Here is a 16,117-nt window from a genome sequence, read left to right as displayed (position 1 = left end):
TCCGTCCCACCCCGCCTGTCCACTGTCCGTCCCACCCCGCCTGTCCACTGTCCGTCCCACCCCGCCTGTCCACTGTCCGTCCCACCCCGCCTGTCCACTGTCCGTCCCACCCCGCCTGTCCACTGTCCCGTCCCACCCCGCCTGTCCACTGTCCCGTCCCACCCCTCCTGTCCACTGACCCGTCCCACCCCTCCTGTCCACTGACCCGTCCCCCCCTCCTGTCCACTGACCCGTCCCCCCCTCCTGTCCACTGTCCCCCCTCCTGTCCACTGTCCCCCCTCCTGTCCACTGTCCCCCCTCCTGTCCACTGTCCCCCCTCCTGTCCACTGCCCCCCCTCCTGTCCACTGCCCCCCCTCCTGTCCACTGCCCCCCTCCTGTCCACTGCCCCCCTCCTGTCCACTGCCCCCCTCCTGTCCACTGCCCCCCTCCTGTCCACTGCCCCCCCTCCTGTCCACTGCCCCCCCTCCTGTCCACTGCCCCCCTCCTGTCCACTGTCTCACCCCCACCCCTCCTGTCCACTGTCTTCCCCCCCACCCCTCCTGTCCACTGTCACCCTTCCTGTCCACTGTCACCCCTCCTGTCCACTGTCCCACCCCTCCTGTCCACTGTCCCACCCCTCCTGTCCACTGTCCCACCCCTCCTGTCCACTGTCCCACCCCTCCTGTCCACTGTCCCACCCCTCCTGTCCACTGTCCCACCCCTCCTGTCCACTGTCCCACCCCTCCTGTCCACTGTCCCACCCCTCCTGTCCACTGTCCCACCCCTCCTGTCCTCTGTCCCACCCCTCCTGTCCACTGTCCCACCCCTCCTGTCCACTGTCCCACCCCTCCTGTCCACTGTCCCACCCCTCCTGTCCACTGTCCCACCCCTCCTGTCCACTGTCCCACCCCTCCTGTCCACTGTCCCACCCCTCCTGTCCACTGTCCCACCCCTCCTGTCCACTGTCCCACCCCTCCTGTCCACTGTCCCCCCCCCACCCCTCCTGTCCACTGTCTCCCCCCCACCCCTGCTGTCCACTGTCTCCCCCCCACCCCTGCTGTCCACTGTCTCCCCCCCACCCCTGCTGTCCACTGTCTCCCCCCCACCCCTGCTGTCCACTGTCTCCCCCCCACCCCTGCTGTCCACTGTCTCCCCCCCACCCCTGCTGTCCACTGTCTCCTCCCCACCCCTGCTGTCCACTGTCTCCCCCCCACCCCTGCTGTCCACTGTCTCCCCCCCACCCCTGCTGTCCACTGTCTCCCCCCCACCCCTGCTGTCCACTGTCTCCCCCCCACCCCTGCTGTCCACTGTCTCCCCCCCACCCCTGCTGTCCACTGTCTCCCCCCCACCCCTGCTGTCCACTGTCTCCCCCCCACCCCTGCTGTCCACTGTCTCCCCCCCACCCCTGCTGTCCACTGTCTCCCCCCCACCCCTGCTGTCCACTGTCTCCCCCCCACCCCTGCTGTCCACTGTCTCCCCCCCACCCCTGCTGTCCACTGTCTCCCCCCCACCCCTGCTGTCCACTGTCTCCCCCCCACCCCTCCTGTCCACTGTCTCCCCCCCCCCACTACTCCTGTCCACTGTCTCCCCCCCCCCCACTACTCCTGTCCACTGTCCCCCCCCCCCCCACTACTCCTGTCCACTGTCCCTCCCCCTCCTGTCCACTGTCCCCCCCCTCCTGTCCACTGTCCCCCCCCCCCCCCACCCCTCCTGTCCCCCCCACCCCTCCTGTCCACTGTCCCCCCCCACCCCTCCTGTCCACTGTGTCCCCACCCCTCCTCCTGTCCACTGTGTCCCCCCCCCTCCTCCTGTCCACTGTGTCCCCCCCCCTCCTCCTGTCCACTGTGTCCTCCCCCCCCTCCTGTCCACTGTGTCCCCCCTCCCCCCCACCTCCTAGCGGGAAATTTAACTCACGGGCAACACCGGGTCTCTCAGCTAGTATAACATATAATAGGAATAAACGCTTGAGACAAAAGTACCATTAGGAAAAGGAGTCCCTGTCCCGAAGAGCTTAGTCTAAATGGTAAGTAGGAAGAACATAGAGATAGTTGGAGGTTGTTCTGGTAAGTGCATCTGCAAGGGGTCAAGGTCAATGGATGAGGTGAATAGTATATACTACAGAGCTGCTCATGCTTCGTTAGAGGTGTGTTTTGAGATGTAGTCTCAGTGGGAGCAAACAGGAAAGGAGTTCATGTGAAATGAGAAGTGAAGGAAGGTGAGCTGGAGGTATATGAATGGAGTTGGAGGAATAATGAGACTGGTAGAAAGAAACGTATATATTAGGGCCCCGCTTCTCTGCGTTCCGCCAATATGGCTGTATTGTTTCCTGGCTTCAGTCATGTTTCTGTGCATGCGCAGAAGGGGCCGTCTGACGCTGCATGCGCAGAATGCTGCATTCTGGAATGGAGGAGGAGGGATGGGATATCGCCGGTGAACATAGGTTATTTTTTGTGCGTAGCGCACAAATGCTATGTTCCGCTTTTTGGTGGGGGCCTGGAACCGAACCTGCCATATCAGTGGGGCCCGCCTGTACTGAAATTACACCTGTAATTTGAAAAGGGAGATCAGTGCAAATATAAGTAGTAGAGGAGACATGGCAGCGGTAGCACTGATAGTTTAGGCCTCAATTATACCAGAAACTGCAGAGCGATCCAGTGATGTCTTCGTGGCGGCGCTACACGTGCACATGCAGAAGCGATTTGTAGCAGAGGAGAAATGACCAGTTCATTACTTCCTGGTTTGGTTAAGATGCACTGTGATTGGCCGTGCCAATCACATGGTGCGGCCGTAGCTTGTGAAGTACAAAATTTCAAATCTCTGAGACAGAAGCTTTGCAGCACGTTGCGGCGCTACCGTCTCGATTGGTGTGTGCGCTTCATTGCATTTGATTGGTTTGAAGTTGCGTGTGATTTCTGGTATAATCACGGCAGTGTTGAGGTGAGTGAGGACTGGGCAGTGAAAATTACGTTAGGATAGCGTGTAAGTTGTGAGAGGCAATATGAGTGGAGGTGATCTCGAGTGAAGAGTGCTGTCTCTAAAGTCGGGATAGAAACTGTCTTTCCAGCGCAGGTGAAATTGAGTATCCAGAACCAATAGGTGTTCTGTTATCCACTTGTTCCACTTCCGTTGATCTCCACACAATGTATGCCACTTAAAGGGCCACTTTAAAGATTGCCTCTTTACATGTAGTCTGTCCCTAGCTATCTGTAGGTTCTAGTGTTTTTTTTCATTTGCATGTCACTGACCAGCATCCCTGCCTGCAGTTTAATCACAGTATGACCTGTCAGTTGGGTGAATGAACTTAGTTTCGGGGACCTGTGTCAGGCATGCAAATACTTGTGGTTTTTCTATTTTTGCCACCTAGCATATCGTTTGAAAAAATCTAGTATCTTGTGCCGGCTGTACTGTAAGATACTTAACTCCGTAGTGCTACCTGTATCTCTGCAGCCAGGGAATTTGTGCCTAACGATATGGTGGCGTTTACATGACCCGCGTCATGCTGGCCAATAGGAAGCTGTGACATCATCCCTTGCAGCTTCCTATTGGCTCATTTTATCTGGACATTAAAACTCTCATACTGGCACCATCTCTGGAGGAAGCAGGGGGTCCCCAGATCTGAAATGAATGGGGTTCAGTTCCTGAGACCCCCTGCTTTAGTCATATAACAAAGATGTAGTGCATGGTATTTTGCTACACAAAAGAAATGGGCTTGAAAGTGCTATTCTCTACAGAAACTATAACATATATGCAGCAATATGCAGAAAATGAAAAATATATAACGGGGCAGCCAGGAGAAGCTGGTGTGAACAACACCAGATGGAACACAGAGAATACAAATACAAACCAGTGCCCACAGTGTAAGATAATGTCCAATAGAGTGAGTCCAATGGGTGAAAAAGTCCAATGGGTCCAGTAAGATGTGAAAATTCCAATCAATGGGTCTGTGACATGTGAACAGATAAAAAGAAAAATATCATAGTGTATACTGTTAATCATATACTACATACAATATAAACAACATAAAGGACAGACAACATAAAACTACATATAACACAGAAGCTGAAAAATGAACTATTTATTAAAACAAAAGGAGCCTGCTGCAGTGGGTCATCAAGGGGTTAAAACCCAAAACCCTACTTACAGCAGGGCCAGATAACATGAGCGTCTGAGACAAACAGGGGCGATTGTCAGGTGCAGATCAAGTCCTCCGTCGACGCTCTGATGCATGATATATGTTGTTTATATTGTAGTATGTATGTAGTATATGATTAACAGTATACACTATTTTTTTCTTATCTGTTCGCATGGTATTTTGCTGCTTTAAATCTTCATTTATGATTCCACTGCAGTAACTTTTGCAAAGTGTGCTCATGCGTCGCAAGTGAGGTGTGGCTATCCTGAGGGGAGAGTTTTCTTCATGACTTAACATTATTTGACCAATTTTTTTTTTTTTTTGCCTATCTTGATTCTGTTTGTCAAAGTTCAAGTTGAGTTGACTGTTTATTTGATGCTAACCATATGTACATGTTTGCAAGCATATTAGAAAACAGATTAATATATTATCTTAAAACCTATTTAATGCACCCAGGACACTTCTTGTAAAAACAAAAACAAAAAATTGGGAATGCTGCTTTGTTGTAATTTTGAACAGGGAGTCTCGGGGCTAGTGGACAATACAGGCATACCCCACATTAACGTACGCAATGGGTCCAAAGCATGTATGTAAAGCGAAAATGTACTTAAAGTGAAGCACTACCTTTTCCCACTTATCGATGCATGTACTGTACTGCAATCATCATATACGTGCATAACTGATGTAAATAACGCATTTGCAACAGGCTCTATAGTCGCCCCGCTTGCGCACAGCTTCGGCACAGGTAGGGAGCCAGTATTGCTCTTCAGGACGTGCTGACAGGCGCATGCGTGAGCTGCCGTTTGCCTATTGGGCAATATGTCCTTACTCGTGGGTGTACTTAAAGTGAGTGTCCTTAAACCGGGGTATCCCTCTATTAATATAAGGTTGGGAAAAGACAGCAGGATGGCTAAAATGTATGTTTTCCAGTATTACACTTCTGCTGTAACTTGCAGCTTTTCGGGCTTGAGGTCATTTCTTTCTGAATTTTTGGCTGGGTTTCACAATGGCACTGGCTTTTCCTGTTGAGAAATTAATTTTACATACTCATCCTTCCACCTGCAGTTTATAAGAATAGTACCGGAAATTACTGAAGAGATGTTCAACAATCTCAAGGAGATCTTGGTTTCTCTGCCTTTTTACAGAGCATGTGCTTTAGCTGTTTTTTTTTCTTCCATTTTAGAAGCTTTACCCTCTGAGGCATCTACTAAAAGAAATTCAATTACTGAACTATAATCCTAAACGCCAACAGCAACCACTTAAAAAAATCTTTTATACTTCACTAAAGGATTGACGGTGTGAATATTTTTTTCAACATTTGCATCATATATTTTTATTATCTTGCCTAAAAGGAGTTAACAAGTATTACTGCTTGGGAAACGATCTTGGAATTAGCATGACTGCTGCTTTTAACATATGATGCAACATACCTTTTTATCAATTAAATCCCAGTGTTTTTCTTGACTGTTTATAGGATGGTGTACTCTGAAGCTTATTGGTTTTAGCGGTTATGATACTCTAGATGACCCAGAATGAATCACAAGTTTCATTTACATTTAACAGATAGTTGTTTGTTTTACGTAATTGTTCAAATTTTTCTTTTTTCTTTTCAGAGAACTGTAAAAATGAGATTGGCGGAACATTGTTAAAACCTTACTAAGGATTTATTTACAATGGGAACACAAATAAACAGATTAGTATAAAATGTAATTATAATTTTAAAAAAATTAAATGGTGGTTTAATTTTATTTTTCATACCAAATATGTCTGCAATGAGTGCATTTTATCATGCAGCACTGGCCAAAAATGTAAAAAATAAATAAAAAGGAGCCAGACAGAATTTTTAGGCGCCAATGTTGTTGGATGGAGTGGGGGTGCTGACAATTCCTGTTCTACACCCACATTTAAGGGGTTACTGTAACCCCGCCCCCCTTAAGTTTGTGTTCATCAATGCTTTGGTGGACATTGTGTTTACTTGTTTTCTCTTGTGGTGTTTTACTAGTAGAAAAGCCGTAGTGCAGTTGTGGCCAACTTCAGTCCTCAAGGGCCACAAACAAGTCGGGTTTTAAGGGTACCCCAGCTTTAACAGGTGGCTCAGCCACCTGTGCTGAAGCAGTGATATTATTAAAACCTGACCTGTTAGGGGCCCTTGAGGACTGGAGTTGGCCACAAGTGCCCCAGATCATTGCATACAATGCCATAGTTGGCCTGTTTGCCAGTGGAATTGTTGGTTTTACGGTTTACTTGACAGTTTGTTGGGAAACTCACAAAAATGCTCCAATATTACATTAATAGTCAGTCAATATTTATTTTACCCTGAGCCAAGAGTTTGTTTTGCTTTACATTTCTCATCAACTTTAACTTTAAACAAATACTAATCTTGATATGTTCTCAGTCTGGTGGGAAAGATCTGTCACACCTTATGAACTATTTACATTCCTGGAGTCAAAATCGCCCAACCCTCACCCAGGTGTTGAAAGTTAAGAATACATCTAAGTGAGAACCTATTATGCCATTTTCATGTTTTTCTTACTGTGTATTTTAAAGGTTTTTACATACAGAATGCTCTCCTGGGTTTTGACTTTTAGTTGAACAAAGTGTAATACTGACCATGCAACATCACAAGCTGCACACTTGGCAAACCTATGATCCCACAGACAGACACACACATTGAACATTGAATGTTAAAGGATCATACTGCACATCCAACAATATAGTATATATGATTTCAATGCAGCTAATGTGACCAAGGATGCTGCATTGGTGAATCCAGCCAAAAACTTCAAACAAGGATGAACCTACATAGACGTACAATAAAACACCATGAAGGGGGATATACTACACTCCAGTGGAACAGCACTTTTCACAGCCGGATCATTCCATGGATGGTTTAAAAATCCAAATTCTCAAAGGAACATTCTCTCTCCCCCCCCCCCCCCAAACTTGTCTTATAATATCAAATGTTGGTCCAAAAGGATATCGTCAATGCTGAAGTATTCATTTATTTAGTCGCAACTGGACTAACACTGCTGCTTCTATTTAATGCTTAAAGATGACAACTACAATGTGTTTTGTCCTGTAATTGGAGTTAACTTGGCCCATAAAAGGGAAAGACAACAGACTTGTAAATAATTAGGTTTGAGCAATAACTTGTCTTCGACTATTGCTCTTGGCAAATTGCAGGAACCCAACTTGAAAATTATTTGAAAATGGAAATCCTTTAAAAAATTTTTTTTTTAACTAATAAAATAAAAAAGATCTATATTTATATATATATCCCCCGTATTAACGTACGCAATGGGTCCAGAGCATGTATGAAAAGCGAAAATGTACTTAAAGTGAAGCACTACCTTTTCCACTTATCGATACATGTACTGTACTGCAATCGTCATATACGTGCATTACAGATGTAGATTATGCATTTGTAACAGGCTCTATAGTCTCCCCGCTTGTGCACAGCTTCGGTACTGGTAGGGAGCCGGTATTGCTGTTCAGGACGTGCTGACAGGCGCATGCGTGAGCTGCCGTTTGCCTATTGGGCGATATGTCCTTACTCGCGAGTGTACTTAAAGTGAGTGTCCTTAAACCGGGTTATGCCTGTATATATACTATATAAAATTGTTGTTTGTATCGTAAGTTTATTTTTCCTTGGTATTAAACCCCCCCCCCCCCCAAAATCATACATTTTGTGAATTATTAGATTAGATCTGAGATGTTCAATAAGTGCTCTCATTTATATTCTCTCCTGCTCTGCATACTTATTTATTTTCCTCTTAATATTTTTCACTTAAGTACTTGGTCTACTGCAGTTGCCAGACTTTTTTTAATATAATGGTTGTTGCTGGTGAATATAATGGCAGTGATTTGTTTTGTACTTAATCCTGGCTTTAGTCCACCGTTTTAGCTGTTTGAAACCGGATTAGAGCAATATTTAAAACGTGAGCTAGCGCCAATGCCCTTTTTATAAATACTTATGTGCATACTATGAACATGTAAAGGAGTAATCCGTGTGTGTGTATTGAAGCAGGGGTCTCCAGAGCTAATCCCTATCGTCCGCTCCGGGGACCCTCGACTTCCACAGATACTTCCGGAAGGGGGGCCGGTATCTCTGCTTTTTAAAGCTTCCGTGCCACATGGGCCAATAGGAAGGCTCACCTGCTGATACGGCTTCCTATAAGCCCGCAGGGCGCGGGAGCTTTCAAATGCAGCCATTACTTGATCCCTGCTAGCCAAGCCGGAGAGGCTATCTGCATCTACTACGGAGGTATTTCTAGAAGCAGGGATCTCTGAGCCGAGATTAGGGGGGTTCATCTCGGGAGACCCCTTTCGTCAAACCTACAGTATGTTAAAAAAAACCCGCAAAAAACATTGCCTGCTTGGATTGCCTCTTTAAAGACTAGTTATCATTTATACGGTTTTAACTGTTCATTCACTAACTGCGTTATACTTTACAAATATATTGCAACGGTTGCACCTTTCTCTTAAACTAATATTGTGAGCTGTTCGGGGCATGGGACGCCTTCCTCACAAAATTACATTTGTCTTTCTGCACTTACTGCATCTATATTCCTTGTATTGTAATAAAACTTGGCATAGGTTCTCTTGGGCGCAGGGTGTTCCGAAAATATGTGGAAACAAGAAAAGAACATACAGTGTAATATGTTCAAATATGGCACAATTTTCTGGTTCCTCTTCTAAAGTTTGAGCTCACATTTTGACTAACGTTGAGTTTGATGCATAGACCTCAATTAATGCGGGATTATATGATGGCTGTCAGGTTATCCACCTGACCAGGGTCTGCATCTCAGACAAGGAAACAAAAGAACAAAACAAGGCATCATATATCCTCTTGATATTCCCTCTGAGTGGCTACTCCGTGGGTATTTCCTCCCTGGATAGTGCCCCAAAGGCAATCCGTAAGAGAGGTTATGTTGATAAGGCTGCGAATTAGGTGCCGATAGCAGCTCTCCTCGGCTACCAGGATTCACGATATGTCCTCTGTTCGCTGTAAAATATACATCCGTACTTTAACACGAAAGCTTTAATGCTGCCTGGAAATCAGTACTTTGGGGATCTTTTGTCAGTAGACAATGGGGCTTAGTAACACATTCACGTCAGTGTGCAGCTTACCAAATCTATCATAGCATTGAGAATTTTGCTTTGAGTAAACTTCGTTATTACTTTCAATGGCCTGTATCTCTAAAAAAAAAAAAAAAATACTTTTAAATAAAGATGGTTTTGTGAGCTCTAAATATTAATTTTATTCTATTTTTTGTGTTGTAAATTATTAGTAGGTATGCATGCTTATCATTGGTGTGTACATTACTGTCCACATTTGTATTGGTCTATTAGCAAATGATAGGTGGGAAATTGTAAAAAAAAATTCTGATTATGCCAAACCATTGTGGATAGCAGTATACAGTAAGATAATGTTCTCTGATGGCAATAAAATATTGATGGCGAACAATTGCCATGACGCCACTGGAATTCTTATTGCAAATGATTCAGGGATTCCATGAAGGTCTTTCTAGGCTCCAGTGTTCTTTATTCCCCCATCTATGGTGGGTTCCTTTATGCTTCTTTTATTGCAGACTTCGAGACAAGCCAAAAAAAAAAACCCTGTGTCCCTCTTCTTTTCAGACTTGACAATTATTGTCCTTTCTAATGCTGCGTGACTTCAAATACCACGTCTAACATTTTGTACTATATTTGTAAACAAATCCAAAAACGGTATGCTTAAGCCATTATGATAGTAGGAAACTCTAAGAAAATACTGAATGAGTGGAAGCAATGGATCAAGCCTATACATTAAAGGAATCCTGAAATGCTTTGGGTGGACAGAAGAGAAGAAATAGTAGGGCCCAAGTTATTAAAATGGAAGCCAAGTTGGGTGTTGCCTCTTTCAAGTTGGTTGTCTTTCAGAACCAACACTTTTTTTTTGCTTCACACCAACTATAGTTATGTTAAGATGTAATTATTACATTCCCTATGGCAGTACCTAAAAGATTAAACTTGTCACCCTTTTGTGTGTATGAATTCTTGGTTTTGAAAGTGGGTGCATATTAATGTTTGTATACTTTTCTGACTGTAGTAACATGCTCCACTGACCCCTCCCAGTGCTGTTTGATTCCATATCTTATTTTCCTGTACCCTCACAGTACAGCAGTCAGCTACAGATAGTGACTGTATTTATCCTGTGAAGGATGAGTCATTTTAATACTTGTGTGACATTAGTAGGATGTGACTTCATATGTAGTTTTCTTGGGAGAATAATAATTATTCTTACAGTCACTACTGAATAGTTACACTAAGGAGTGAGCTCACAAGCTAAAATCAAATGAGCCCATAATCAATACAAATAAACTTTTTTTTTTTAAATCGGATTAACTGGTTTAAATATGAGATTGACCCTCCACAGCTGAAAGATCTAAATTAAGTGGTTTAAAAAAAAAAATTAATTATATATATATATATATATATATAATCGCCACCTAGTACCAAACGTGTGCTGCTTGGGCCAATATTTACTCGCCCGGGGGTTAAATCCACTCGCCCGGGGCGAGCAAATGTATAGGTTTGTCGAACACTGTATATGTATATATATATATATATATATATTCTGTGATGATGCCAATCTGAGACTATCGCACTGAAACTGCCCATTGACTTCAATGAAAAGTTTCTGTGCAATATTATCCACTGATCGGTACTTGAGTATAGTTTAATGAGTGACCTTTTATGGAAGGAAATAATAACTGACTGACGGTAGTCTACATTATATTTTGGTAGGCCTAGACAGTACTCTACTTTTTCTTCTGAAACAAACCTTTTACAAGTATGGAGAAGCGACTTATTTAGGGCCAGTCCAACAGTCAAAGTTCTTAAAAGAACGTTCCAACATAGAGTAAGTAGATCCACAGTGCTTCGACCTCATGTGGGTTTCCAGTTCCCAAAATTATTTGTTTTAACCACCGGGCAAGAATAATTGTCCGTTGAAGACAAAATGTCTACCAAGGTCAGCCTTACTCTGGCTGATAGAAGGCCACCACATCATTGGGAGGTATATATTTTGTAATGATGACCAATGTTCTTTCCATGTAGGGGATTGAGAATGCAAAGCTCTTGTAGTGGGTGATCAGCATCTAAACTTGGTGGGACAATCTTTCTCATTGTACAAAGTCAGCGCTGTTGGTTTTCTTTCAGATCCGTGCAGAGTCCTACTTTGTTCAGACTTTCAAGATGAGTTGAATATTATTATTATACGTTGTTAGTACGGATCTCCTGGATGCAAATTCCTGGCCGAGCAGAACCTTCATGATTTGTAGTTTACTTTCAGACACCCCTCCCTACCTTTTTAATGAGACTTCATATAATTTGAGTTTGCAGTAATCCGTGTGGCTATGCGTATCTCCTGCACGTTATATAACGTTTTTTATTTGGCAGAACATACCCAATTTCATTCTTCTGTTAAGTAATGGTTTTAATCCTTTTTTCGTTTCAGTGTTAGTTACCATGGCAATGACTGCTGGGAACCCAACATCCTTTCCCATGAGCAACCACACCCGGGAGAGAGTGACTGTTGCCAAACTCACTTTAGAAACTTTTTATAGCAACCTAATTTTACAACACGAGGAGCGAGAAACCAGGTACCATTTGATTTTTTATTAATGTGCTTCTCCCTCCACCCTAAGGCTGCGTTCATAGATGGACCAGCCGTGCTGAGGCGTGCGGACGCTCCGCGCTGAGCCCCTGCATCCCCAATGAGGATGCCTTGAGAGGGGGCTCACGCGAGCGTCCGCAGGCGTGCTGAGGCGTTGGAGGTTTCAGCCGAGCGCAAAGCTGTTTTTCAGCGCGCTGTCGGCTGAAAACCTCCAATCACTGCACAGCAGCGTCAACGTCACGGCGCCGTGACGTCGGCGCCGTGACATTGACGTCAGTGCGTCGCGGGCGATTGGCCCAGCGACGTCACTGCCCCGCCTCCAACCACCTCCCCCCGGCTCCCTTCGCGCACGCTGGCTCGCCTCCAAGTCCGTGCAATCGCGCTGACTGAAGCAGGCGAGCCTCAGCGTTAGCGCGCCTCTGCTCTCCCCACCCCTCTATGGCCCGGGCCTAATTTAACAGCTGAAGAATAACCAATTGAAACTAGTGGAGCAGAAATGGCCAGATGATATCTCAGACTAAGTCAGTGAGAGTTAACGCAAGAACAGCATTTGATGAATGTGCCTCTGGTTCTGAAATGGGCTGTACCTCTTATAATTTTGAGCCCTTTATGTGCAGAGTGCTGTGTTCTTTAAAGCAGGAATCTCCCCCTCACATGCCCCAAATGACTTAACAGGGCAGCAGCTCTGATAGTTTGTGCTGCAATTGTTTTTTGTACATAGGATTTTTTTCCTTTTTGTATTGATAAGATTTGTATTCGGTTTGTCTACAAATGAGAAGACAGATTATTATTTATGATTACAGCCATTTTTCTGTCCCCTTAATTATAGGCAGAAAAAGTTAGAACTAGTCATGAACGAAGAAGGCCTTGGAGTTGATGAGGTAAAGTGGTTTACACTCTGAAGATTTTCTTTTTGTGTAAATCTGTTCATGTTCCATGCGTTGCATTGTAGCTATTAAGTCGTGGAGTGGTTCCTCTAGTGCGAACATGGTCAGTCAAAGCAGATTTCCCTTATACGGTTTAGAAAATGATACAGTAAACAAGCATCCCTCTTGTGAGCACATTCACATGTCTCAGACAGGTCTGCAACCCCCCTTTCCTTATTATCTCAACATACAATGCTTCCACTGCAGCCAGGGCTTCTGGGAAATGGCATGCAAATGAGCACAGTGTCGCCTTTTACTTAATGTCTATTTTAACATGGAGCTCTTTAATGATGCATCATTGAAATGAGGGTGTCCTGCGTATTCATTCCTTGGGTAACCTGCCACCTTGTGGTTAAAAGGAATACAGTACCAATATCTGGAATACTCAGACTAAACGCAGCAATTCTCCCCATCCTATTTATCATATCGATTATTCTTTAAAGACAAAAATGACATGACCATGTTGCCTTTTATGGAGAACACTTTTCTCCTGGCTATTCTCTTTCAGCTGATACACTTTTTTAGTAGATTTAGCTTGATTTTGGCCTCATTGTTCCTCAGCAGTCTGAGCATGTGGTGTGATAAGATGGATGTGTAAAACCTTTTGTTTTAAACGATGTTTAGTTCTGTTATTTTAAACTTTGGTTATCTGCTACACTGACAAATTATCATCTTTTTAATAGAAAAAATTACGGCGGTCTCAACATGCCCGGAAGGAAACAGAGTTCCTACGTCTGAAGAGGACACGGCTTGGCTTAGATGACTTTGAGTCACTGAAGGTCATAGGTAGAGGCGCGTTTGGGGAGGTTTGTCATTATTATTATTATTATTATTTATATTATTAGTTAATGCTGATCATAACAGCCTGAAAGCATCTGAACATTATTTAAAGATTGTTGCAGTGTGATGTTTATATTTACGTTTCTTGGGCTGCTTTTCCCCCTAATTTCCAAAAATTCGTGATTAACTTGAAACTTTATTTGCTCCGTCAAGCAGCTGCCATGTTTTTTGTGTGTATGCAGAATCTTGAAAGCTATGTGGTTATTAATTTCCTCTTTGTTGAATGCCATTTCTGGAACAGGGCCAGAATTCACATTTATGCAACCAAGCCAAGGATACACCATTTTTTTTTTAAATCTCTTATCAAGCTATACAGTGTTAAAGGATATTGGTTTTGCTATGTTGAAAGATTAGTGTGGTGTCATGTAAAACACAGTACAAATAACAAATACGAACCGGCGCCTTAGAATAAGTCCATTATGGGAATTAAACACAAAAGAAAATCATAGTGTATACTGCTGACACACTACACGTTGTATAGTTCAGTTTTGTCAGCTATATACACTATGATTTTCTTTTGTGTTTAATTCCCACATGTCGCGGGACGTATCTCGACGGATCCATAGAGTTGGTTCAGAGGTGCTGGATTGAACTTTTAATTCAAGTTTATTTCCATACTTACGAGTATATGGCTCGGCTCCTCAAACCCACCTTAGCAAACTTGACACCCTCTACAATTCAATTTGTCGTTTTGTTCTCCAATGCAACTACAACACCCATTACTGCGAAATGCTCAAAGAACTAGATTGGTCATCACTAGAGTCTAGGCGCAAAGTTCACCTTTCCTGTCTTGCCTTTAAATTCTTCATGGGCAAGCTACCCAGCTACCTGAACAAGCTCCTCACCCCTACCACCTGCAGCACTTATCACCTGAGATCAGACTCCAAAAGACTATTCATGTTCCCAAGGCTCAACAAAGTATCCGGACGTTCCTCCTTCTCCTTCCGTGCACCCCAAAACTGGAACAACCTACCAGAGACTCTCACATCCACCACCAGTTTAAGTTCTTTCAAATCTAAGGCTGTCTCACATTTTAACCTGGTCTGTAACTGTTTCATACGCTCATAATATACATTTTCTTTAACTGTGCACGCAATGTCTTGTATATAATGTATACCCTGTTCATTTATGTAACTGTACTTGTAACCATGTACTATTTGTTTTACTCTGTGCCCAGGACATACTTGAAAACGAGAGGTAACTCTCAATGTATTACTTCCTCGTAAAATATTTTATAAATAAATAAATACTTGGAAGCCCATTGGACATTTCTATGGACTTAATCTAAGGCGCTGTTTCGTATTTGTTGTTTGTACTGTGTACAGATTTGATGTCAGGCAGCCTTAACTCGTATATGAGGTTTCATTGTGTTTGATTTTAATTAATCTCCACACTTCACAATATTTTGTTTATTTAGCAGAAGCGTTTTTTTGCATTACCTTTTTTTTCTCTTTGGCATTTAAAACACGTATATAATTTTGTAATCGATTTGCAGGTACGCCTTGTTCAGAAGAAAGACACAGGTCACATCTATGCAATGAAGATACTAAGAAAAGCAGATATGCTTGAGAAGGAACAGGTATGTAACGAAATGCCCCTTTGTGAGCCGTATATTTAACATTTAGACATGGGTATGTAACAAGAAATGACTACTGAAACACCTGCTTTTTGTGAGGCTAGAAAAGGGGGTTGGCAACTCCAATCCTCAAGGGCCACCAACAGGTCAGGTTTTATGGATATCCCTGCGTCAGCACAGGTAGTGCAGTCAAAGACTTGTCACCCAGTGCTGAAGCAGGGGTATCCTTAACTGGTGGGGCCCCTTGAGGACTGGAGTTCCCCACGCCTGGGCTAAAGGATCAGTTAGATTTAAAAAAAATGTATTAAAAGACTAAATATATTTTAAAATCTTTCCATTCTTCAGAATTTTTTTATTGACTTCTTTCTTATTCCACTCTGGAGATATTTCCTTTTTTGCTATTTTAAAATAACTCCTATAATTCTACAAGGAATGGGAAGTAGGGGCGTGAAGTTGCATTATTATTTCCAATGAATTGGAAAGCTAGAGAACACAAAACATTGGCTATTTAGAAGATATAACTGTTTTCCCTCACCGTTTTATTTTGGTAGAGAACTTGAAAGCAGATTTGATTTCTCTCCCCCTCCTCACCCCCCCCCCCCCCCATTTTCTGAAACGGATCGAAGATCTTTGGATCTGAAGGATATGATTTTGTGCAATGGAAAGTCTACAATCCCAGAGCTTTTTCATTTTATTTATTTTCTTGTGCCAGTAAAAGAAAATATTCCCTATGGTGCTGGATTTGTTTTCTTGCTTGCGTGAAACTGAGCCAGTGGCCCCCCCCCCTCCCTTTTTTTTCCCCTTGGATTGAAAAAAATGTGACTAGTATGAAAAGCACATTCAAATCTAAACATAACAATTCTGTTTCAGGGGCATCACTAATTCAAAATATGAACTACATTTTATTTTTTAGAATATCTGTGATTTTCGTGGTGAAGCAGAAGGAAATGAATAGTACGTTCTGCAAGTGAATTGCTTGAAATTTGTTTGAAGTTTGTGATTT

At 43.5% G+C, this 16,117-nt stretch overlaps 1 protein-coding gene across 1 annotated transcript in view; it reads left to right on the top strand.

Annotated features, from left to right (window-relative positions):
• STK38L (serine/threonine kinase 38 like) overlaps nucleotides 1-16,117 on the top strand; it is a 45,874-nt gene that overhangs the window by 16,334 nt on the left and 13,423 nt on the right. The window contains exons 2-5 of the mRNA XM_075602832.1: nucleotides 11,614-11,758; nucleotides 12,602-12,653; nucleotides 13,382-13,504; nucleotides 15,034-15,117. Coding sequence (XP_075458947.1) covers nucleotides 11,625-11,758; nucleotides 12,602-12,653; nucleotides 13,382-13,504; nucleotides 15,034-15,117 — 393 coding nt within the window. The 5' untranslated portion in view covers nucleotides 11,614-11,624. The remainder of the gene's footprint in view (nucleotides 1-11,613; nucleotides 11,759-12,601; nucleotides 12,654-13,381; nucleotides 13,505-15,033; nucleotides 15,118-16,117) is intronic.

This window comes from Ascaphus truei, chromosome 5 (assembly GCF_040206685.1).
Source record: "Ascaphus truei isolate aAscTru1 chromosome 5, aAscTru1.hap1, whole genome shotgun sequence".
Taxonomy (NCBI): domain Eukaryota; kingdom Metazoa; phylum Chordata; class Amphibia; order Anura; family Ascaphidae; genus Ascaphus; species Ascaphus truei.
The sequence above is the reverse complement of the archived record's forward strand: the minus strand, read 5'-3'. Positions and strand labels throughout refer to the sequence as shown.